The sequence below is a fragment of the Nerophis ophidion genome, linkage group LG12 (assembly GCF_033978795.1).
Source record: "Nerophis ophidion isolate RoL-2023_Sa linkage group LG12, RoL_Noph_v1.0, whole genome shotgun sequence".
NCBI classification, from domain to species: Eukaryota; Metazoa; Chordata; class Actinopteri; order Syngnathiformes; family Syngnathidae; genus Nerophis; species Nerophis ophidion.
In genome coordinates, this window is record NC_084622.1 from 1,461,919 (window position 1) to 1,486,728 (window position 24,810).

A 24,810-nucleotide genomic window follows, 5' to 3' on the forward strand; every position below is an offset into this window, starting at 1 on the left:
AATATGATTAATTAGTATCGCGGTACTATATTAATTACGGTATACCGTATAACGCTACTAAAGAGTTCACTAAAGTTAATTAACTGCACAATTATTTGATGCATGATTATTTGATGCATCTACTCAGTGGCCTACATTAAATAGAAACAGGAATAAAAGGAATAAAAGAACAAAAGGTCTTACCTTTTTGAACCCAATAGCTACTTCTTGGGTACTGATTAATGCCAACGGCTACCAGTTTGATACACACTTAAATGAACTGCCAGAAATAGCCAATTTTCTCAATTTACTTTTAACTCTATGTTATTATTAATAATTATATTTATCTTTGTGATCATCTAATGATTTCTCACAATAAAATATATATTTTTGATGACATGTTTTAAATAGGTTGAAATCCAATCTGCACTTTGTCAGAATATATAACAAATTGGACCAAGCTATATTTCTAACAAAGACAAATCATTATTTCTTCTAGATTTTCCAGAACCAAAATTTTAAAATAAATTCAAAAGACTTTGAAATAAGATTTAAATTGGATTCTACCGATTTTCAAAATTTGCTAGAATAATTTTTTTGAATATTAATCATAATAAGTTTCATGAAATATTTCACAAATTTTCTTCGTTGAAAAAACAGAAGCTAAAATGAAGAATTAAATTAAAATGTATTTATTTACCTGAGCATTGATTTAAATTGTCAGGAAAGAAGAGGAAGGAATTTAAAAGGTAAAAAGGTATATGTGTTTAAAAATCCTAAAACCATTTTTTAAGGTTGTATTTTTTCTCTAAAATTGTCTTTCTGAAACTTATAAAAAGCAAAGTTTAAAAAAAAAAGAATTATTTAAACAAGTCAAAACCAAGTATTTGAAATATTTTCTTGGATTTTCAAATTCTATTTGAGTTTTGTCTCTCTTAGAATTAAAAATGTCAAGCAAAGCGAGACCAGCTTGCTAGTAAATAGATAAAATAAAAAAATAGAGGCAGCTCACTGGTAAGTGCTGCTATTTGAGCTATTTTTAGAACAGGCCAGCGGGTGACTCATCTGGTCCTTACGGGCGACCTGGTGCCCGCGGGCACCACGTTGGTGACCCCTGGTCTAAATCGTCAAAAAGTGTGAATTTGAGTGTGGATGCTTGTGTTCCGTGTCCTGTGATTGGCTGGTGACCAGTCCAGTTCAGCCCTGTAATGAGGCAACGACTTGTCCAGTGTGTACCCCGCCTTCCGCCCGAATGCAGCTGAGATAGACTCTAGCACCCAAAAGGGACAAGCGGTAGGAAATGGATGGATGGACAGTCCAGTTCATTGGTAGAGAAATGGATTAACGATTAATAAGAATGATGTCATCTAAAAGATTTGATTTCACTCAAAGATCTACTAAACTTTAGATTAGGATAAGGATGCTTAATGTTTAAATTTAAAAAATATGGTGGTTTGCAGATCAAGATGAGGAAAAGCAGGGCCCCCTCCACCAGGAGAGGAGAAATCCAGAACCTCTTTCAAAGTTATGCCTCGGGCCAGGCGGTCTTACCAGCCGGCTCCCTGCTCAGGTTCCTGCACAAGGAGCAGTTGGAGGTGACTGCCGACGAGGGCACGGCGGACACTTTGATCGAGAAATATGAAATTGAGGAGACAGGTGAGCAAAGAGAATCTGTTGGACTTTTCTGCAGGCTGCTTGTGATTTAAGAATGCTGATGTGGAAAAGGTGCAGCCGGCCAACGAGCAGCGGGGCGGGGCACGCTGGAGCCCTGCCCAAGATGGCGGCAAGGAGGCGGAGATTGCGGTGGAGAGGAGAGGCGAGGCGTGCCGGGAGCAACGCCGCAATCTGACTCAGGAGTGAGAGGAGATTGACTTATCTCCTCTCACTGTATAAAAGGGGAGAAGGAGGAGAGATCGGGGCAGAATGAGTTGGAGAGTCCGCAGCAGCGACCAAGGAGCAGAAGCAAAGACAAGAGCAAGAGCAACCGAGGAAAGAGCAGCGGAGAAGGAGCTGAAAAGCGACCAGACCGAAAGACAAGCTCCTCGGTCGCTTTTCAGCCGGCCGCGTCTCCGTCTCTCGTGTGCTCTTTGGCGCTCTTGCTCTTCTCTTTGCTTCTGCGGACTCTCCAACTCCTTCTGCCCTGATCTCTCCTCCTTCTGCCCTTTTATACAGTGAGAGGAGATAAGTCAATCCTGTGCCGGTGCGCGATCCACGCACCTGAATCAGATTGCGGCGTCGCTCCCGGAACGTGCCGTCTCTCCGCTCCACCGCATTCTCCGCCTCCTTGCCGCCATCTTGCCCCCGCCGCTCGTTTGCCGGCTGCGCCTCTCCACAGCTGACTTTGATGTTTCTTGAAGTGTTGACACTTCACTGATACAAAATGACGCACGCCCGAATATAGAAGATCCATGCAGAAAGATGTTATGATATCAAACTCGCATCCCAATTTTCTGTGGCCCTCTACTTAACTTCATAATATGGTGAAACTGCACGTTTGTGGCAAATTACAGCACAACACACACAATGCGACTGTGAATTGTTCCTGTTAGCCAGGGGTGTCCAAAGTGCGGCCCGGGGGGCCATTTGAGGCCCTCAGCTAATTGTTTACTGGCCCGCCACACATTCTAGAAATGCTATTGCAAACATTATAAAAAACATTTAAAAAAAAGTGGAATGAGGTGAAATCGAACTAGAAAAAGTTGCAATGTTGACACAAAGCTGCCAATGTTTATTTTCTTTTGTCTATATTTATTTTTCCCCCCCCAAAAAATTCAATGTTATAGTGAATTATTGACCTATTCAAGGCTCCAATTATTTCAAATATTTCACTTAAAAATTTTTTATGTGGAAAATAGTGCATATATTGTGTGGTTGCCATATAAAAACATCAACATTTTCTTTGACAAAAGAGCATAAAACAAACAAAATAATAGTTCAAACGTAAAATCGACAGCTATGTCAGAAGTTGATCTCGTAACTTAAGTGTTGAAAGTTAAACAAAAAAAAATACAAAGAAATGCTATTGCAAACATTTTTAAAAAACATTAAAAAAAAGTGGAATGAGGTGAAATCGAACTAGAAAAAGTTGCAATGTTGACACAAAGCTGCCATGCAGGCTGTTTATTTTCTTTTGTCTATATTTATTTTTAAAAATAAAAATAAAAATAAATTTAACGTTATAGTGAATTATTGACCTATTCAAGGCTCCGAATATTTCAAATATTTCACTTAAAAATGTTTTATGTGACAAATAGTGCATATATTGTGTGGTTGCCATATAAAAACATCAACATTTTCTTTGACAAAAGAGCATAAAACAAACAAAATAATAGTTCAAATGTAAAATCAACAGCTATGTCAGAAGTTGATCTCGTAACTTAAGTGTTGAAAGTTAAAAAAATAAAATAAAAATGTATCACTTTATGAGATGGGATCCAAAATATATTTAATGGGATTTTAATTATCTTTACACTGTGATTACTCAAAAATAATACTGAATTACAATCAATGGTGTCCTACATTATAATCTTTTTAAGGCTCTAATTCAGGGGTCGGGAACCTTTTTGGCTGAGAGAGCTAAGAATCCAAATATTTTAAAAAGTATTTCAATAAGAGCCATATAATATTTTTTTCAACACTGAACACAACTAAACGCGTGCATTTTTAAGTAAGACCAACATTTCTAAAGTATAATAGGTCTCTTATTCTTTGTATTAACATTGTTATTCTGAAGCTAACTGTGGAGGGGGTGTGGCCTGCGGGCCTGCAGCGAAGCGGGGGTGTGCCAGGACCGGCCTCGAAATCAGTTACAGGTGCGTAGACGGCCCACCTGGGCTTTATTTAATCACCTGTCGCTTTGTTATAAGCAGCAGCCAGGAGGAGAGACAGGCTTAGAGCTGGAGCCAGATTACGAGCGAGAACGAAAGAGACAAAGACAATTGCTGGAAAGCAACTGAGAGACTTATTGAAAAATAAAAAAATATAGTAACCCTGAGACAGGCTCTCATGTTGATGCTTGGTGGTCTGAAGAACCCCCAGGAGGGCAAGCCCTAAACTAACTAATAATAAATAAATCACTTCTTTCACTTAATGCAACTTTTTGAACTAGTGCGGTTGGACATTTAGTTTTGTTTTGCATTTCCTTGTTTGTCTTACCATGCCAACTGATTTAGTTTTCTGTCATGTCTGATCATCTGTAGGGCCGTATTACCCTGAGCATCCCCAATCTTATCGGTTCTCAAAGCTAAGCAGTGTCTGTCCTGGTTAGTACTTGGATGGGAGACTGCCTGGGAATACCAGGTGCTTTGGACTCTAAGTTCCTTTCTTTTTCCACTCCCTGTTTTGTTACCATGACAACCAATCAGTTCACCTGTCTTGTCTCACCTGTTTTCACTTATGTTCATTATTTAAGCCACAGTTACCAGTTAGTCAGTCTGGCAACATCACCTCATTCACGCCCTTGATTATCTGCCTCATGCCTTGCAATGCTGTCCATTTTGTCCACGTAAGTTTTTGTTATTCATGCCACTTCGGCAAGTGTTTTTGTTTCATGTTTGTAGTTTATAGCCTTTGTGCTAGTCTTTTGTTTCATAGCCCAGTTTTTTTTGTACCGCCATTGTGCGCGCTTTTTGTTGGTTCCTGTTTTTAGTTTTAGTGTTCAAATGAAGATGTACCTTCCTTCTCGCCGTTTCCACTGCATTCGCTTTGCACCTCGGGAAAACAACCCAAGCTAGGTGACATCATACGCAAATACGGTGTTAGCTTTCACTGCTATGCTGATGACACCCAACTCTACATGCCCCTAAAGCTGACCAACACGCCGGACTGTAGTCAGCTGGAGGCGTGTCTTAATGAAATTAAACAATGGATGTCCGCTAACTTTTTGCAACTCAACGCCAAAAAAACGGAAATGCTGATTATCGGTCCTGCTAGACACCGACCTCTATTTAATAATACAACTCTAACATTTGACAACCAAACAATTAAACAAGGCGACACGGTAAAGAATCTGGGTATTATCTTCCACCCAACTCTCTCTTTTGAGGCACACATTAAAAGCGTTACTAAAACGGCCTTCTTTCATCCCCGTAATATCGCTAAAATTCGCTCCATTCTGTCCACTAAAGACGCCGAGATCATTATCCATGCGTTTGTTACGTCTCGCCTCGACTACTGTAACGTATTATTTTCGGGTCTCCCCATGTCTAGCATTAAAAGATTACGGTTGGTACAAAATGCGGCACATTACGCCTATACTGTATATACCTTTATATACATATATACCTATACTGTATATACCTTTTATATACATACATATATACCTATACTGTACATACCTTTATATACATATATACATACATATATACCTATACTGTATATACATATATACATACATATATACCTATACTGGCTCACCTGCACTGGCTTCCTGTGCACTTAAGATGTGACTTTAAGGTTTTACTACTTACGTATAAAATACTACACGGTCTAGCTCCATCCTATCTTGCCGATTGTATTGTACCATATGTCCCGGCAAGAAATCTGCCTTCAAAGGACTCCGGCTTATTAGTGATTCCCAAAGCCCAAAAAAAGTCTGCGGGCTATAGAGCGTTTTCATTTCGGGCTCCAGTACTCTGGAATGCCCTTCCGGTAAAAGTTCGAGATGCCACCTCAGTAGAAGCATTTAAGTCTCACCTTAAAACTCATTTGTATACCCTAGCCTTTAAATAGACTCCATTTTTAGACCAGTTGATCTGCCGTTTCTTTTCTTTTTCTCCTATGTCCCACTCTCCCTTGTGGAGGGGGTCCGGTCCGATCCGGTGGCCATGTACTGCTTGCCTGTGTATCAGCTGGGGACATCTCTGCGCTGCTGGTCCGCCTCCGCTTGGCATGGTTTCCTGCTGGCTCCGCTGTGAACGGGACTCTCGCTGCTGTGTTGGATCCACTTTGGACTGGACTCTCGCAACTGTGTTGGATCCATTATGGATTGAACTTTCACAGTATCATGTTAGACCCACTCGACATCCATTGCTTTCCTCCTCTCCAAGGTTCTCATAGTCATCATTGTCACCGACGTCCCACTGGGTGTGAGTTTTCCTTGCCCTTATTTGGGCCTACCGAGGATGTCGTAGTGGTTTGTGCAGCCCTTTGAGACACTAGTGATTTAGGGCTATATAAGTAAACATTGATTGATTGATTGAAGACCAAGTCCAAGCCTGACAAACTTGCTTTTAACATTTTAATAACTGAACCTTTTATGGTACCTGGGAGCCCCAAAGGTAAACAAAAACAAAAAAAAATCCACATATTTTGTTATGGTTTAAAAAATAAAAAATATCAAAATGCCCCCCGCCCGCTTAAATTCTTCTGTGTGTGGCCCTCTGTGGAAAAAGGTTTGGTCACCCCTGTAGAACAAATGTACATAAGGAACAAACTGCATAATAACAACATTGCTGTAACCCTGGATTCACCCAAGGAAGTGAATTGTGAAGTGAATAATATTTTATATAGCGCTTTTCTCAAGTGACTCAATGCGCTTTACATAGTGACACCCAATATCTAAGTTACATTTAAACCAGTGTGGGTGGCACAGGGAGCAGGTGGGTAAAGTGCCTTGCCCAAGGACACAACGGCAGTAACTAGGATGGCACAAGCGGGAATCGAACCTGCAACCCTCAAGTTGCTGGCACGGCCACTCTACCAACCGAGCTATACCGCCCCGGAAGACACACATGACATGATTGTATGTCATGTCACGATATAAAGCACACATACTGCTATACACACGTCTAACCAGGCATTTTTCTCTCTTAAGGAATTGTGAAATAAAATCATGTCTTCAGGAGATCAACACTGTACTGAAGCCCAGAACACTCTACGCATTTCCCCACTTTTAGTTTAGAGAATAGGAAAGATTGGCCTGGCCCGCTAGCATCTCTATTTAGAGTGATGTGATAATCAAACACTCTAGAACAGGGGTGTCAAACTCAAATACAGAGTGGGCCAAAATTTAAAACCGAACAAAATTCCGCGGGCCAAGGTTGAACAAATTAACCTTTTAATAGGGACCCAAACAAGTTTTGTATTGAATATTGAACAAGCAAGGCTTATATAACTTTGTAGTGACATGCAAAATCGAGTTTCAAATAATAATAATAGTAAAAAAATATCAATGGCATATCAAATAAAATTTTAATAAAAATTGAATGCCTCTTTTTCGGTGGTGGGGTTGACGTGGACGGGGTTTGGTGATAGCGGGGGGTGTATATTGTAGTGTCACGGGTATTTGTTCTGTTGTGTTTATGTTGTGTCACGGTGCGGATGTTCTCCCGAAATGTGTCGTTCTTGTTTGGTGTGGGTTCACAGTGTGGCGCATATTTGTAACAGTGTTAAAGTTGTTTATACGGCCACCCTCAGTGTGACCTGTATGGCGGTTGACCAAGTATGGCTTGCATTCACTTGTGTGTGTGTATAAGCCGCATATATTATGTGACTGGGCCGGCACGCTGTTTGTATGGAGGAAAAGCGGACGTGGAGACAGGTTTTAGAGAACGCCAAAGGCAGTGCCTTTAAAGCCCACCCCAAATATTGTTGTCCCGGGAGGGGTACTGAACTTTGGGAGTCTGCCGGGAAAATCGGGAGGGTTGGCAAGTAAGATTGTTAGCGGTGAATGCGGTGTTTCAGCAGTGGGGCAGCTCTAATGTTAACCTGATATTGCCTCAAGGGCCAAGTGAAATTACACGGCGGGCCAAATTTGGCCCGCGGGCCGGAGTTTGCCACCCATGCTCTAGAAGTCTAGAATGAAATAGTATATAAGAGAATTGACAGAGTGTGTGTACCTTCAGTGATGAATGATGAGCAGAGTGTACATGTTTATGTACTCACTGTCCACTGTGGTACGTGGAAAATGTTTCATCAATCAATGTTTATTTATATAGCCCCAAATCACAAATGTCTCAAAGGACTGCACAAATCATTACGACTACAACATCCTCGGAAGAACCCACAAAAGGGCAAGGAAAACTCACACCCAGTGGGCAGGGAGAATTCACATCCAGTGGGACGCCAGTGACAATGCTGACTATGAGAAACCTTGGAGAGGACCTCAGATGTGGGCAACCCCCCCCCCCCCCTCTAGGGGACCGAAAGCAATGGATGTCGAGCGGGTCTAACATGATACTGTGAAAGTTCAATCCATAGTGGCTCCAACACAGCCACGAGAGTTCAGTTCAAAGCGGATCTAAGACAGCAGCGAGAGTCCCGTCCACAGGAAACCATCCCAAGCGGAGGCGGATCAGCAGCGTAGAGATGTCCCCAACCGATACACAGGCGAGCGGTTCATCCTGGGTCCCGACGAGCGGTCCATCCTGGGTCTCGACTCTGGACAGCCAGTACTTCATCCATGGTCATCGGACCGGACCCCCTCCACAAGGGAGGGGGGGACATAGGAGAAAGAAAAGAAGCGGCAGATCAACTGGTCTAAAAAGGAGGTTTATTTAAAGGCCAGAGTATACAGATGAGTTTTAAGGTGAGACTTAAATGCTTCTACTGAGGTAGCATCTCGAACTGTTACCGGGAGGGCATTCCAGAGTACTGGAGCCCGAACGGAAAACGCTCTATAGCCCGCAGACTTTTTTTGGGCTCTAGTAATCACTAATAAGCTGGAGTCTTTTGAATGCAGATTTCTTGCCGGGACATATGGTACAATACAATCGGCAAGATAGGATGGAGCTAGACCGTGTAGTATTTTATACGTAAGTAGTAAAACCTTAAAGTCACATCTTAAGTGCACAGGAAGCCAGTGCAGGTGAGCCAGTATAGGTATATATGTATGTATATATGTATATAAAGGTATATACAGTATAGGTATATATGTATGTATATATGTATATAAAGGTATATACAGTATAGGTATATATGTATGTATATAAAGGTGTATACAGTATAGGTATATATGTATGTATATATGTATATAAAGTATATACAGTATAAGTATATATGTATGTATATAAAGGTATATACAGTATAGGTATATATGCATGTATATATGTATATAAAAGGGGAAGACCCAGGACACGTTGGGAAGACAATGTCTCCCGGCTGGCCTGGGAACGCCTCGGGATCCCCCGGGAAGAGCTAGACGAAGTGGCTGGTGAGAGGGAAGTCTGGGCTTCCCTGCTTAGGCTGCTACCCCCGCGACCCGACCTCGGATAAGCGGAAGATGATGATGGATGGATGGATGGATGGATGTACATAAAAAATAACTCAATAACGCATTATGTAGTAACGGTAACTGAGTTACTGAATATAAAAAATAATGCGTTAGACCACTAGTTACCGCCGAAAATAACGGCGTTACTGTAACGCCAAGACCGGTCCTCACTAACCTGATTGTGACCCTGTGCTCTTCTAGCGTCAGAAAGTCAGTGCATGACCTTTGAAGGGTTCCTGCGCTACATGGAGTCCAAAGACTGCTGCGTGTTCGACCAGGCCCACACCAAGGTCTACCAAGACATGAACCAGCCGCTCAGCAGTTACTTCATCTCCACCTCGCACAACACCTACCTAACCGGAGACCAGCTCGTGGGCAAAAGCCACCTGGATGCTTACGTCTGGTAAAGATGATTTCTAATAGCTCCTTGTTTTCCAACACTGCCAACCAAACACATCATGTCGAAAAAACACTGCTAACGTAACAAGCAGGTTTTAGTATATTTCTTTGCTCTCTTTAGGGATGTCAAAGGGGTTTTCATTGAGGGCCACATGGCTGCCATCTGAGCGAATGATGTATGAATTTGCATTTCTGGATCTCATTATTAATTATATAAATTGTTTTAAGTAGACCTAGGGTGTCCAAAGTGCGGCCCGGGGGCCATTTGCGGCCCACAAGTCATTTTTTAACGGCCCCACGGCACATTGTAAAAATACTATTAAAAAAAACATAAAAAGTGTTAGAAAAGAGCCAACAGGTGAAATGTAACAAGAAAATGTTGCAATGTTTACTCTAGTAACACAAAGCTGCCATGCAGGCTGTTTCTTTCTTTCAAAAATAATAATGAATCAAAATCAGTTTCATTAGGAGTTATTGACCTATTCAAGGCACCAATTGCGTCACGTTAAGTATTCTTTGATGAAAATGTTGCATATTTTGTGTTTGCCATATAAGTGATAAATGGGTTGTACTTGGGGCGGCATAGCTCGGTTGGTAGAGCAGCCGTGCCAGCAACTTGAGGGTTGAAGGTTCGATTCCCGCTTCCGCCATCCTAGTCACTGCCGTTGTGTCCTTGGGCAAGACACTTTACCCACCTACTCCCAGTGCCACCCACACTGGTTTAAATCCATCCATCCATTTTCTACCGCTTATTCCTTTTCGGGGTCGCGGGGGGCGCTGGCGCCTATCTCAGCTACAATCGGGCGGAAGGCGGGGTACACCCTGGACAAGTCGCCACCTCATCGCAGGGCCAACACAGATAGACAGACAACATTCACACTCACATTCACACAGTAGGGCCAATTTAGTGTTGCCAATCAACCTATCCCCAAGTGCATGTCTTTGGAAGTGGGAGGAAGCCGGAGTACCCGGAGGGAACCCACGCAGTCACGGGGAGAACATGCAAACTCCACACAGAAAGATCCCGAGCCTGGATTTGAACCCAGGACTGCAGGAACTTCGTATTGTGAGGCAGACGCACTAACCCCTCTGCCACCGTGAAGCCCACTGGTTTAAATGTAACTTAGATATTGGCTTTCACTATGTAAAGCGCTTTGAGTCACTAGAGAAAAGCGCTATATAAATATAATTCACTACGCTTTTCTACCTTCAAGGTACTCAAAGCGCTTTGACACTACTTCCACATTCACACACACATTCACACACTGATGGTGGGAGCTGCCATGCAAGGCGCTAACCAGCACCCATCAGGAGCAAGCGTGAAGTGTCTTGCTCAGGACACAACGGACGTGACGAGGTTGGTACTAGGTGGGGATTGAACCAGTGACCCTCGGGTTGCGCACGTCCACTCTTCCACTCCGTCCCTAAATATAAACAAGTAAGCTGTTTTTTTTAATTTGTTTTAAAAAGGGCAAACAAACAAACAAAAAAACATAAACATCAATAAAATGTATAATCTGAAGTTAATCTGGAGGTTATTGTGTTAAAAGTAAACAGTTATTAAAATGTATAATTTATTTTTTAACACTTTAATGAGTAGGACCCTTTTGGATTCCTAATAATTGTTGTGTAAGTTGTTTTTAAAGGCCTTATGAAATGAGATGTTCTTATTTAAACGGGGATAGCAGGTCCATTCTATGTGTCATACTTCATCATTTCGCCATATTGCCATATTTTTGCTGAAAGGATTTAGTAGAGAACATCCACGATAAAGTTTGCAACTTTTGGTCGCTAATAAAAAAGCCTTGCCTGTACTGGAAGTAGCAGACGATGTGCGCGTGACGTCACGGGTTGTGGAGCTCCTCACATCTGAACATTGTTTACAATCATGGCCACCAGCAGCGAGAGCGATTCGGACCGAGAAAGCGACGATTTCCCCATTAATTGGAGCGAGGATGAAAGATTCGTGGATGAGGAAAGTTAGAGTGAAGCACTAAGAAAAAAAAGAAAAGGCGACGGCAGTGGGAGCGATTCAGATGTTATTAGACACATTTACTAGGATAATTCTCGAAAATCCCTTACCTGCTTGTTGTGTTAATAGTGTTTTAGTGAGATTATAAAGTCATACCTTAAAGTCGGAGGGCTGCGGTGACCGCCAGTGTCTCTGAGAGAAGCCAAGATCACAGCTGCCTTTTTGACAGCTGCAGGAGGAGGTCGCATAATCCGCTCAAGTCTCCTTAATATCACAATTTTCCCATCCAAAAACTTGCTTGTTGACATAGAGAAACATGTTCGCTTGACCACTCTGTCTTAAAGCTTCTCAACAAACAAAGAAACACCGGCTGTGTTTTGGTTGCTAAAGGCAGCTGCAATCCACCGCTTTCCACCTACATCTTTCTTCTTTGACGTCTCTATTATTAATTGAACAAATTGCAAAAGATTCAGCAACACAGATGTCCTAAATACTGTGTAATTATGCGATAAAAACAGACTACTTTTAGCCATAAGTGGTGCTGGGAGAACATGTCCGCTTCAACCAATAACGTCACAAACATACGTGTCATCATTCCGCAATCTTAACAACAAGAAACTCCGCGCGAAATTAAAAATTGCAATTTAGTAAACTAAAAAGGCCGTATTGGCATGTGTTGCAATGTTAATATTTCATCATTGATATATAAACTATCAGACTGCGTGGTCGCTAGTAGTGGCTTTCAGTAGGCCTTTAAGTGTCATTGCTAAAATAAAAATAATAATAATGAATTAAAATCAATGTTGTTATGAGTTATTGAAATTTTTAAGGCTCTAATTATTATATAATCTCAAATATACCACTTGAAAATTTTATTGGGTGAAAATATTACATATTTTGTGTTTTTTTTCCACAAAAAAACATGGTTTTGTTCAACAAAAACAGCATACAACTTAAATCTTTTGATAACGTTATATTGACAGATAGACCTAATGTTGATCTAGAGATTCAAACCTTGAATATTAATAAAAATAATAATACTGAATAATGACAATTTTTTTATATTTTTTTTTACCAAAACCTTTAAGGGTCCCCGGATCAAGCCTGAGTGGAGGCCCAAATGTATATTTTTTGTACATATATTGGTTTTTATCATAAAAAATATAAAAATGGCCCCAGCTTGCTTTGATTTTTCAGTCTGCGGCCCTCAATGGAAAAAGTTTGGACACCCCTGAAGTAGACTGTCCATTTTACAGTAAAAACTTCACATTTACAAAATAGTACTGTAAAATAGTGAGGGGGGGGGGGGGGGGGTTGTGTCATGACGTGCACTATGGTGCGGTTTGTTTTCCCGTGGTGCAAAGCGACTGGACCGGACACTTCGTGAAGGTAACGACATATTTTAATCTTAACTCAAAAAAAGGAACAAATGAAAGGCACTCACAAAGGAGGAACAAAAACTTGGCTGTGAAACAAAACTATTACTCCAACATAAACTATGGACATAAAACAAAACTTGCAAACTGTGGCGTGAATAACAAAACTTACAGGGAACGAGAAAAGAGCATGGATCATCAGCATGGAGCAAGGGCTTACCGCCTGGCAACTACAGGCTTAAATAGTGCTGTGGTGATTAACAGCTGCATAAGTCCAAATGAACCAGGTGCATGACATGACAGGTGAAAACTAATTGGTTGGCATGGAAACTCAATCAATGTTTATCAATCAATGTTTATTTATATAGCCCCAAATCACAAATGTCTCAAAGGACTGCACAAATCATTACGACTACAACATCCTCGGAAGAACCCACAAAAGGGCAAGGAAAACTCACACCCAGTGGGCAGGGAGAATTCACATTCAGTGGGACGCCAGTGACAATGCTGACTATGAGAAACCTTGGAGAGGACCTCAGATGTGGGCAACCCCCCCCCCCTCTAGGGGACCGAAAGCAATGGATGTCGAGCGGGTCTAACATGATACTGTGAAAGTTCAAACCATAGTGGCTCCAAGACAGCAGTGAGAGTCCCGTCCACAGGAAACCATCTCAAGCGGATCAGCAGCGTAGAGATGTCCCCAACCGATACAGGCGAGCGGTCCATCCTGGGTCCCGACGAGCGGTCCATCCTGGGTCTCGACTCTGGACAGTCAGTACTTCATCCATGGTCATCGGACCGGACCCCCTCCACAAGGGAGGGGGGGACATAGGAGAAAGAAAAGAAGCGGCAGATCAACTGGTCTAAAAAGGAGGTCTATTTAAAGGCTAGAGTATACAGATGAGTTTTAAGATGAGACTTAAATGCTCAAACTAAAACAAACCAGGGTGTGCAAAAACAGGAACTAATGGAGTCAAAAACAAAACAACATAACTAAACAGAACATGATGACAAAGGCATGCCATTTTGTTTGTTTTTTTACAACATTTTACGGTATATGGAAAAACAGTACCACTGTTTTTTGGGGGTGTTTTTACAGAAAAAGCTGGCAGCTTAGTTGCCAGAATTGTTGTGTTAAATTCCATCCATCCATCCATTTTCTACCGCTTGTCCCTTTTGGGATGGCGGGGGGTCGCTGGAGCTTATTCCAGCTGCATTCGGGCGGAAGTCAAGATACACCCTGGACCAGTCACCACCTCATCACAGGGCCAACACAGATAGACAGACAACATTCACACACTAGGGAAAATTTAGTGTTGCCAATCAACCTATCCCCAGGTGCATGTCTTTGGAGGTGGGAGGGGCCTATCCCCAGGTGCATGTCTTTGGAGGTGGGAGGGGCCTATCCCCAGGTGCATGTCTTTGGGATTGGGAGGAAGCCAGAATACCCAGAGGGAACCCACACAGTCACGGGGAGAACATGCAAACTCCACACAGAAAGATCCCGAGCCCGGGATTGAACCCAGGACTACTCAGGACCTTTGTGTTGTGAGGCAGACGCGCTAACCCCTACTCCACCGTGCTGCCCTTGTGTTAAATTGACATTGTTTTTTACAACACGATGTTATTAATAGGCCTTCCGCCCGAATGCAGCTGAGATAAGCTCTAGACCCCCCTGTCACCCCAAAATGGAAAAGCGGTAGGAAATGGATGGATGGATATTGTTAATGGCAAAACAGTACACTTTTTTTTTTTGACAACTTAGTTGCCAGTTTTTCTCCCGTAAAAACACAATTTACCATCTTTCCATTTACAGTAATACACCTTTGAAAACAACAACCGTAGATTTTACAGTCAAATATCGGCAGCTCAGTCAACAGAATTTTTTAATATAAAAAGCAGTAGAAGTTTTTTTCAATTTACAGTAATATGCTGTAAAGAACAATGGGAAATTTATTGGAAGTGCAGATTTTTTTAGGTATTTTTTTTGTAGTGTTGTCCCGATACTAATATTTTGGTACCGGTACCAGTACCAAAATATATTTCAATACTTTACGATACATTTCGGTATTTTTTTTAAATAAAGGGCACAACAAAAAATGTCATTATTGGCTTTAATTTAACAAAAAAATCTTGCGATACATTAAACATATGTTTATTGCAAGTTTGTCCTTAAATAAAATAGTGAACATACTAGACAACTTGTCTTTTAATAGTAAGTAAACAAACAAAGTCTCCTAATTAGTCTGCTGACATATGCATTCATCTTTCTAATTATGTTGTCAACATTATGATGGACAAGTTACTTTAAAGATTTATTACTCAAGTAAAAGTAAGGAGTAGTCACCCAAATATTTACTTGAGTAAAAGTAAAAAGTATGTTGTGAAAAAACTACTCAAGTACTGAGTAACTGATGAGTAACCTGATTACGGCAACAAATAATGCACAAAATCATAAAAATAGCAATGAGCAAATTCAGAGCCAGGAATATCTCTTAAGCAACTAAAACAATAATATATATTAAATAATAGTACATTAAAATAAAATAAAAAAATAAGGCACATTGAGCCACAATAACCTAACAGCACCATAGCCTCAGTAGGCATTCATTGATTTGATTGATTGAAACTTTTATTAGTAGATTGCACAGTACAGTACATATTCAGTACCATTGACCACTAAATGGTAACACCCCAAAACGTTTTTCAACGTTTATCAATTACTTATTTACTACCTCATATATACATATACATACACACATATCATACATACACACACACATCATACATAAACACACAAACCATTTGTACACACACATATCATATATATATATACATATATATTTATATATGTATATATATATATATTTATATATATATGTATATATATATAAATATACAGTATATAATTTATATTTATTTTCCCGTTTTAATACATGCATGTTTAACACATAGATTCCTATCTTTCATGAAGACAAGAATATAAGTTGGTGTATTACCTGATTCTGATGACTTGCATTGATTGGAATCAGACGTCCACGTTTTCAAATGGAGGAGAAAAAAAGTTCCTCTTTTCCGTCTTAATACATCATGAAAGTCGTTGTTTTTTGGCATCTTATTTGTCCAGCTTCCATATTCGTTTTTATACACTTTACAAGAAATACATTGGCGGCAAACTCCGTAGCTTGCTAGCTTGTTTGCGCTGGCTTTCGGAGACTCTTATTTTGTTAGCGCAGGCGCGATGGAGCGGTGCTTTTATTGTGAAGACAGGAACTGTGCGATCAGTCTTTAGGCTTTTGACGGGAAGTACGGTTGAAATAAAAAGTGTCTTTTTTCCTTGACACTTTTGATTGATTGATTGAAACTTTTATTAGTAGATTGCACAGTACAGTACATATTCCGTACAATTGACCACTAAATGGTAACACCCCAATAAGTTATTCAACTTTTTTAGGTCGGGTTTTACGTATCACGGTCATGTGACCGCCTGGCTCTGTTTGATTGGTCCAACGTCACCAGTGACTGCATGTGATTGGTGAAACGCAGACATGCGTAGATCCTACTTTGAAGCTCTGTCATTAACCAAAACAAACATTAATAGATCGATAAAAAAAGTAGCGAGTAGCGAGCTGAATGTAGATAAATGGAGCGGAGTAAAAGTAGCGTTTCTTCTCTATAAATATACTCAAGTAAAAGTAAAAGTATGTTGGATAAAAACTACTCTTAGAAGTACAATTTATCCCAAAAGTTACTCAAGTAAATGTAGCGCGTTACAACCCACCTCTGATTATTAATCTTCTTGTTCATTTACTGTTAATATCTCCTTATTTTCTCTTTCAACATGTTCTATCTACACTTCTGTTAAAATGAAATAATCACTTATTTTTCTGTTGTTTCATACTTTACATTAGTTTTGGACGATACCACAAATTTAGGTATCGATCCGATACCAGGTATGATCATACAATGGTCATAATTTAAGTCCTGGTGTGTTCAGCGACGTATTTCCTGAGTTTACAAACATAATATGAATTTTTAAAAAAGGAAAAATTGTTTTGTGATGCTAAAAAATCTCTATATAATCATAGTAGTATCGACTAGATAGGGTCCTGTACTTGGTATCCTTACAGTGGATGTCAGGTGTAGATCCACCCATGGCGTTTGTTTCCATTGTGACACAGGTGAGCTATTGTATCCTCCTACGGTGTGTAGTGAAACATGTTTAGCTATTCCTCGACCTGCAGGGATGATACTTGTAAGAAACTTACTTTATTTGTCGCCATGGAGGCGAGGATTAGTGATTTAGAAGTAGCTGAAACACTGCAAACTGCCGATTGATGTTAGCCGCTAGCTAGCTAGCCGTGTCTTAAAGCACCTCTTCCTGAGTGTGTTTCAGTGTTATAACTTCACCTTTTTCTTTAGTTTTTAAGCCAAAATGCATCCATTCTCCCTTTTATGATACCATTCAATACTTTTCTAAATAAAGGGGACCTTAAAAAACTTGGTTTATTTTAACAAAAAATGGTAGGGTACATTAAAAATATGTTTCTTATTGTATGTTTGTCCTTAAATAAAATAGTGAACGTACTAGACAACTTGTCTTTTATCCATCCATTTTCTACCGCTTATTCCCTTTTGGGGTCGCTGAAGGCGCTGGCGCCTATCTCAGCTACAATCGGGCGGAAGGCGGGGTACACCCTGGACAAGTCGCCACCTCATCGCAGGGCCAAGACAACTTGTCTTTTAGTAGTAAGTAAACAAACAAAGGTTCCTAGTTAGTCTGCTGACGTATGCAGTAATTGTGTCATTTATCATTCTATTATGTTGTCAACATTATTAAAGGCCTACTGAAAGCCACTACTAGCGACCACGCAGTCTGATAGTTTATATATCAATGATGAAATATTAACATTGCAACACATGCCAATACGGCCTTTTTAGTTTACTAAATTGCAATTATACATTTCCCGCGAAGTATCCTGTTGAAAATGTCGCAGTATGATGACGTTTGCGCGTGGCGTCACGGTTTCTAGCAGACAACTTTCTTCCAGCACCGATCACTGCTATAAGTCGTCTGCTTTAATCGCATAATTCCACGGTATTCTGGACATCTGCGTTGCTGAATCTTTTGCATTGTGCTCAATTAATAATGGAGACGTCAAAGAAGAAAGATGTAGGTGGGAAGCGGTGTATTGCAGCTGCCTTTAGCAACACAAACACAGCCGGTGTTTCCTTGTTGACATTCCCGAAGGTGAAGCTTTACTATGGAACAGGGCGGTCAAGCGAACATGGCTCCCGACCACATGTCAACCGGCAGGTTTCGGTGAGAAAATTGTGGTAATAAGTCGGCTCTTACCGTAGACATGAGCGGAGCTTGCGTCATTCCTCTTGCACCTGTCAATTAGGCCGCTGCGGACTGTTTTGCCTCCTCCGACCGGCCGCCCCCAAACATGGATAATTCCACCGTGGAGGAGGGGGAAAAAAAGCTCAGTCCGGACCGACCGGCTGCCTTCGCTTCGCCTCGTCGAGAAACGTGGCTCACCTCAGAGACACTGGCGGTCACCACACCCGTGGCCACACCCCTCCGACTTTCAGGTACGACAGTATAATCTCACTACAACACTAGTAACACAATAAGCAAATAAGGGATTTTCCGGAATTATCCTAGTAAATGTGTCTAATAACATGTATAATCTGAAGTTAATCTGGAGGTTATTGTGTTAAAAGTAAACAGTTATTAAAATGTATAATTTATTTTTTAACACTTTAATGAGTAGGACCCTTTTGGATTCCTAATAATTGTTGTGTAAGTTGTTTTTAAAGGCCTTATGAAATGAGATGTTCTTATTTAAACGGGGATAGCAGGTCCATTCTATGTGTCATACTTGATCATTTCGCCATATTGCCATATTTTTGCTGAAAGGATTTAGTAGAGAACATCGGCGATAAAGTTCGCAACTTTTGGTCGCTAATAAAAAAGCCTTGCCTGTACCGGAAGTAGCAGACGATGTGCGGGTGACGTCACGGGTTGTGGAGCTCCTCACATTGTTTACAATCATGGCCACCAGCAGCGAAAGCGATTCGGACTGAAAAAGCAACGATTTCCCCATTAATTTGAGAGAGGATGAAAGATTCGTGGATAAGGACAGTTAGAGTGAAGCACTACAAAAAAAAAAAAAAAAGGCGACTGCTCCAGGCGACGGCAGTGTGAGCGATTCAGATGTCATTAGACACATTTACTCGGATAATTATGGAAAATTCCTTATCTGCTTATTCTGTTAATAGTGTCTTAGTAAGATTATAAAGTCATACCTGAAAGTCGGAGGGCTGCGGTGAACACCAGTGTCTCTGAGAGAAGCCAATGGAGGAGCCAAGATCACAGCTGCCTTTTTGACAGCTGCAGGAGGAGGTCGCATAATCCACTCAAGTCTCCAGTAAGAGCCGACTTAATATCACAATTTTCCCATCCAAAAACTTGCTGGTTGACATAGAGAAACATGTTCGCTTGACCGCTCTGTCTTGAAGCTTCTCAACAAACAAAGAAACACTGGCTGTGTTTGTGTTGCTAAAGGCAGCTGCAATCCACCGCTTTCCACCAACAGCATTCTTCTTTGACGTCTCCATTATTAATTGAACAAATTGCAAAAGATTCAGCAACACAGATGTCCAGAATACTGTGGAATTATGCGATGAAAAGAGACGACTTTTAGCCGTGAGTGGTGCTTGGCTGACATGTCCGCTCCAACCAATAACGTCACAAGCACGCGTCATTATAAGCGTCATCATTCCGCGACGTTTTCAACCGGATACCTCGTGGGAAATTTAAAATTGCAATTTAGTAAACTAAAAAGGCCGTATTGGCATGTGTTGCAATGTTAATATTTCATCATTGATATATAAACTATCAGACTGCGTGGTCGCTAGTAGTGGCTTTCAGAAGGCCTTTAAAGCACAGCTTCCTTTGGTCGTTTCAGTTTTATAACTTCACATTTATCTTTAGTTTTAGGCCAAAATGTGTCCGTTCTTCCTTGTCTGTCTACACACTGTGTCTGCTTGTAAGTACTTTAAAAGTATTTTTTTGCACTAAAATTGCAGAAACAAGTGAAAGTTGCAATAAATTGTGTTTTTTACTCAGTAGTTATAATTCAAACAAGAAGACAAAAAAAAAAAGCAAAATGTGCCAAACAGGTGTTATTCATCACAACAAAGTACACGTGTACTACTGCAAGGAAAAGACTAAAATTGATGTCTCAGCTTTCACTTGCGAAAAAATATATGCTAAAGGTGAGTAAGCAACACAGATAATCTTTAAAGGTCATGACTATAGAAATGACAGTGTGTTTATCAGCTGTACACTGACTACTCTAAGTATATTCCAGCTTAGCAATGGCGATGCATATTCAGTGTGTTTGATGTGTGTGGCGCAGCGCTCTGAGGAAAGGCTGTCGATGTCTGGAAATAGACTGCTGGGATGGACCAGGTATGGAGCCGGTGGTCTACCACGGGTACACTTTGACCACCAAGATACTCTTCAAGGACGTCATCACCACCGTGGACCAGCACGCCTTCGAGGTACAACGCTCAATAGGGGGATTTTTCTTTTCTTTAAAACCCCCTGTCATACTTGCCAACCCTCCCAAATTTTGGGGGAGAATCCCGAATTTCAGTGCCTCTCCCAAAAATCTCCCAGGACAACCAATCTCCCAAATTTCTCCAGATTTCCAGCCGGACCTGAATGAAAGACAGCCTGTCGTCACGTCCACTTTTCCTCCATTTAAACATACTGTAGGTTCATCTATAACCCATAAAGTAGGCAGGCACGAAGCTGGCGCGGCATAGCTCGGTTGGTAGAGTGGCCGTGTCAGCAACTTGAGGGTTGCAGGTTCGATTCCCGCTTGTGCCGTCCTAGTTACTGCTGTTGTGTCCTTGGGCAAGACACTTTACCCACCTGCTCCCAGTGCCACCCACACTGGTTTAAATGTAACTTAGATATGGGGTGTCACTATGTAAAAAGCGCTTTGAGTCACTTGAGAAAAGCGCTATATAAATATAATTCACCTCACTTTATTCCAGCCGGCATGCTAATACACTGACACACAACACCCGGATTCCCATCATGCATTGCTTCAAAACTACGGCAAGTAGTAATGTCCAAAAAAGATAGTGACAGAGACTAGAACGAGGGTGGACAATTCAACCCTAAACTCACTCCTTTCCTGCAAATTAAATTTCACAGATGCTGATGTCACGCCAAATTTCTTCCTCCCCCCGTTTACTTCCGGGTTCATGATTAATACAGACGTTTTGTTAGCGCTATATTATAAAAATATAACGCTATATTATAAAAATATAACGCTATATTATAGAAATACAGACATTTTGTTAACGCTATATTATAAAATAAATTTAAAAACAATTTACAAACACAAGCTATGGGATGACGCATTTACTTGCGGGGTCACGTTTCCTCTTATGTCATCCCATAGCTTGTGTTTGTAAATTGTTTTTTAAATTGTTTTATAATATAGCGTTAACGAAACGTCTGTATTTTTATAATATAGCGTTATATTTTTATAATATAGCGTTAACAAAACGTCTGTATTTTTATAATATAGCGTTATATTTTTATAATATAGCGTTATATTTTTATAATATAGCGTTAACAAAACGTCTGTATTAATCATGACCCCGGAAGTAAATGGGGGGGGGTCTTTGTAGGGAGAAGAAATTTGGCGCGACACTGCCCATTGTGTGTGTGTGGACTAGGATAAGGTTAGGTGGGATTTACCCTGGATAACCTTAAATGTAGGAGGGGCCTGAGAATCTACACAAACAAGTTGGGCTTAATGGCTCTATTTACGGTTTTCTGGCAGGTGTCTGTTTACCCGGTGATCCTGTCACTGGAGAACCATTGTTCTAAAGAACAGCAGGAGGTCATGGCCCTCTACCTCACTGGCATACTGGGGGACAAACTGCTCAATGTCCGCCTGGATCACCCCACCACTGGAGACCTCCCAAGCCCAAAGGTAAGAAGACTTAAGTAACATGGAAGATGTTACTTTCTTGGGGGAATTCAGAGAATTCTATGCGTCCATATTTATGGGAAACAGTTTGGGGAAGATCAATTGTTCTGGCGATGCTGTCCTTCATTTGCAAAGCTGTTTAATCTCAAATTGATTCATGTTCAAACAATGTTCCGACTTCAATGCTCCAGCATCAGACTGAAAGTGCAAACCCTGTTTCCATATGAGTTGGGAAATTGTGTTGGATGTAAATATAAACGGAATACAATGATTTGCAAATCATTTTCCACCCATATTCAGTTGAATATGCTACAATGACAACATATTTCTTCACACATCTGTGAAGGCACCATTTATCAACAACATCCAGAAACGCCGCTGGCTTCTCTGGGCCCGAGATGATCTAAGATGGACTGATGCAAAGTGGAAATGTGTTCTGTGGTCTGACGAGCCCACATTTCAAATTGTTTTTGGAAATCAATCAATCAATCAATGTTTACTTATATAGCCCTAAATCACTAGTGTCTCAAAGGGCTGCACAAACCACAACACAAACCACTACGACATCTTCGGTAGGCCCACATAAGGGCAAGGAAAACTCACACCCAGAGGTGACAATGATGACTATGAGAACCTTGGAGAGGAAGAAAGCAATGGATGTCGAGCGGGTCTAACATGATACTGTCAAAGTTCAATCCACAATGGATCCAACACAGTCGCGAGAGTCCAGTCCAAAGCGGATCCAACACAGCAGCGAGAGTCCCGTTCACAGCGGAGCCAGCAGGAAAACATCCCAAGCGGAGGCGGATCAGCAGCGCAGAGATGTATTCGACATCGTGCCATCCGGACCAAAGGGGAAGCGAACCATCCAGACTGTTATGGATGCAAAGTTGAAAAGCCAGCATCTGTGATGGTATGGGGGTGCATTAGTGCCCAAGGCATGGGTAACTTACACATCTGTGAAGGCATCATTAATGCTGAAAGGTACATACAGGTTTTGGAACAACATATGCTGTCATCTAAGCGCCATCTTTTTTATGGACGGCCCTGCTTATTTCAGCAAGACAATGCTAAAATAAGCACGTGTTACAACAGCGTGGCTTCTTAAAAAAAGAGTGCTTTCCTGGCCCGCCTGCAGTCCAGACCTGTCTCCCATGGAAAATGTGTGGCGCATTATGAAGCGTAAAATACGACAGCGGAGACCCCGGACTGTTGAAGGACTGAAGCTCTACATAAAACAAGAATGGTTAAGAATTCCACTTTCAAAGCTTCAACAATTAGTTTCCTCAGTTCCCAAACGTTTATTGAGTGTTGTTAAAAGAAAAGGTGATGTAACACAGTGGTGAACATGCCCTTTCCCAACTACTTTGACATGTGTTGCAGCCGTGAAATTCTAAATTAATTATTATTTGGAAAAAAAAAACAAGTTTATGAGTTTGAACATCAAATATGTTGTTTTTGTAGCATATTCAACTGAATATGGGTTGAAAAACGGCGTGGCGCAGTGGGAGAGTGGCCGTGCGCAACCCGAGGGTCACTGGTTCAAATCCCACCTCGAACCAACCTCGTCACGTCCGTTGTGTCCTGAGCAAGACACTTCACCCTTGCTCCTGATGGGTGCTGGTTGGCGCCTTGCATGGCAGCTCCCTCCATCAGTGTGTGAATGTGTGTGTGAATGGGTAAATGTGGAAGTTCTGTGTGGAGTTTGCATGTTCTCCCCGTGAATGCGTGGGTTCCCTCCGGGTACTCCGGCTTCCTCCCACTTCCAAAGACATGCACCTGGGGATAGGTTGATTGGCAACACTAAATTGGCCCTAGTGTGTGAATGTGAGTGTGAATGTTGTCTATCTGTGTTGGCCCTGCGATGAGGTGGCGACTTGTCCAGGGTGTACCCCGCCTTCCGCCCGATTGTAGCTGAGATAGGCGCCAGCGCCCCCCGTGACCCCGAAAGGGAATAAGCGGTAGAAAATGGATGGATGGATGGAAGTAGTGTCAAAGCGCTTTGAGTACCTTGAAGGTAGAAAAGCGCTATACAAGTACAATCCATTTATCATTTATTTAAAAGATTTGCAAATCATTGTATTCCGTTTATATTTACATGTAACACAATTTCCCAACTCATATGGAAACAGGGTTTGTAGCCTTGCAGTGACTGGCGACAGAACATCCAATCAAGATGATGAGCTGGATGAAGGGCTTTAGTCTGAGAGCTGCTTTTCATTTGGAAGTTATTGCCAGAGAGCATTTGCATCCGCGCGACTCGTGATTCTTAAAGCTTCCCCGAATAAATGTCTTCCTTATTAGATGTCAGAGAAAAGCTGTTATGTCTGCTCTGACAACCAGCAAGTTGGAAGTTATTTTAGTGCTTTATCCCAATTGACTTGCAAATAAACAAGATAGCATATATCTGTCCTATATACTTTTTTTTACCTGCACTATAACTTCAGGACTTTATTAGAACAACTGAATTATTGTAAATGTCATGACTTTTTACCAACTGATACAAGGTGATTGCATTATACATCACGTCTACTTTGATTTTGTCGCTTATTCAGAGAAGTGGCAGTTATTTCCAATAATATCAAGCAAGGTGACGGTTATTTCTAATTACGAATGTGAGGTGTGACCCTGTTAATGTTGCACAAATGTCCAGATTGACTATTAATCGTTTTTCCGAGATGGCGGCAGCATCTTGCAGCTCTCCATTTCAGTGCTCTTTTCTTCTTATTCCTCTGTTGTTTTCCTTACAAAACCCCAAACCAGGGAAGTTGGCACTTTGTCTAAATCGTAAATAAAAACAATACAATGATTTGCTACACTGCAAAAAGTCAGTGTTCAAAAACAAGAAAA

At 41.2% G+C, this 24,810-nt stretch overlaps 1 protein-coding gene across 4 annotated transcripts in view; it reads left to right on the forward strand.

Moving 5' to 3' along the window:
* Positions 1-1,445: 1,445 nt before the first annotated feature.
* LOC133562874 (1-phosphatidylinositol 4,5-bisphosphate phosphodiesterase zeta-1-like) overlaps positions 1,446-24,810 on the forward strand; it is a 67,293-nt gene continuing 43,928 nt past the window's right edge. Inside the window, exons 1-4 of one of the 4 annotated variants that reach the window (XM_061916681.1) lie at positions 1,446-1,635; positions 9,392-9,593; positions 20,365-20,509; positions 21,811-21,963. In XM_061916681.1, the coding sequence (XP_061772665.1) occupies positions 1,446-1,635; positions 9,392-9,593; positions 20,365-20,509; positions 21,811-21,963 (690 nt within the window). The other 3 variants (XM_061916682.1, XM_061916683.1, XM_061916684.1) reach the window with 3 other exon arrangements.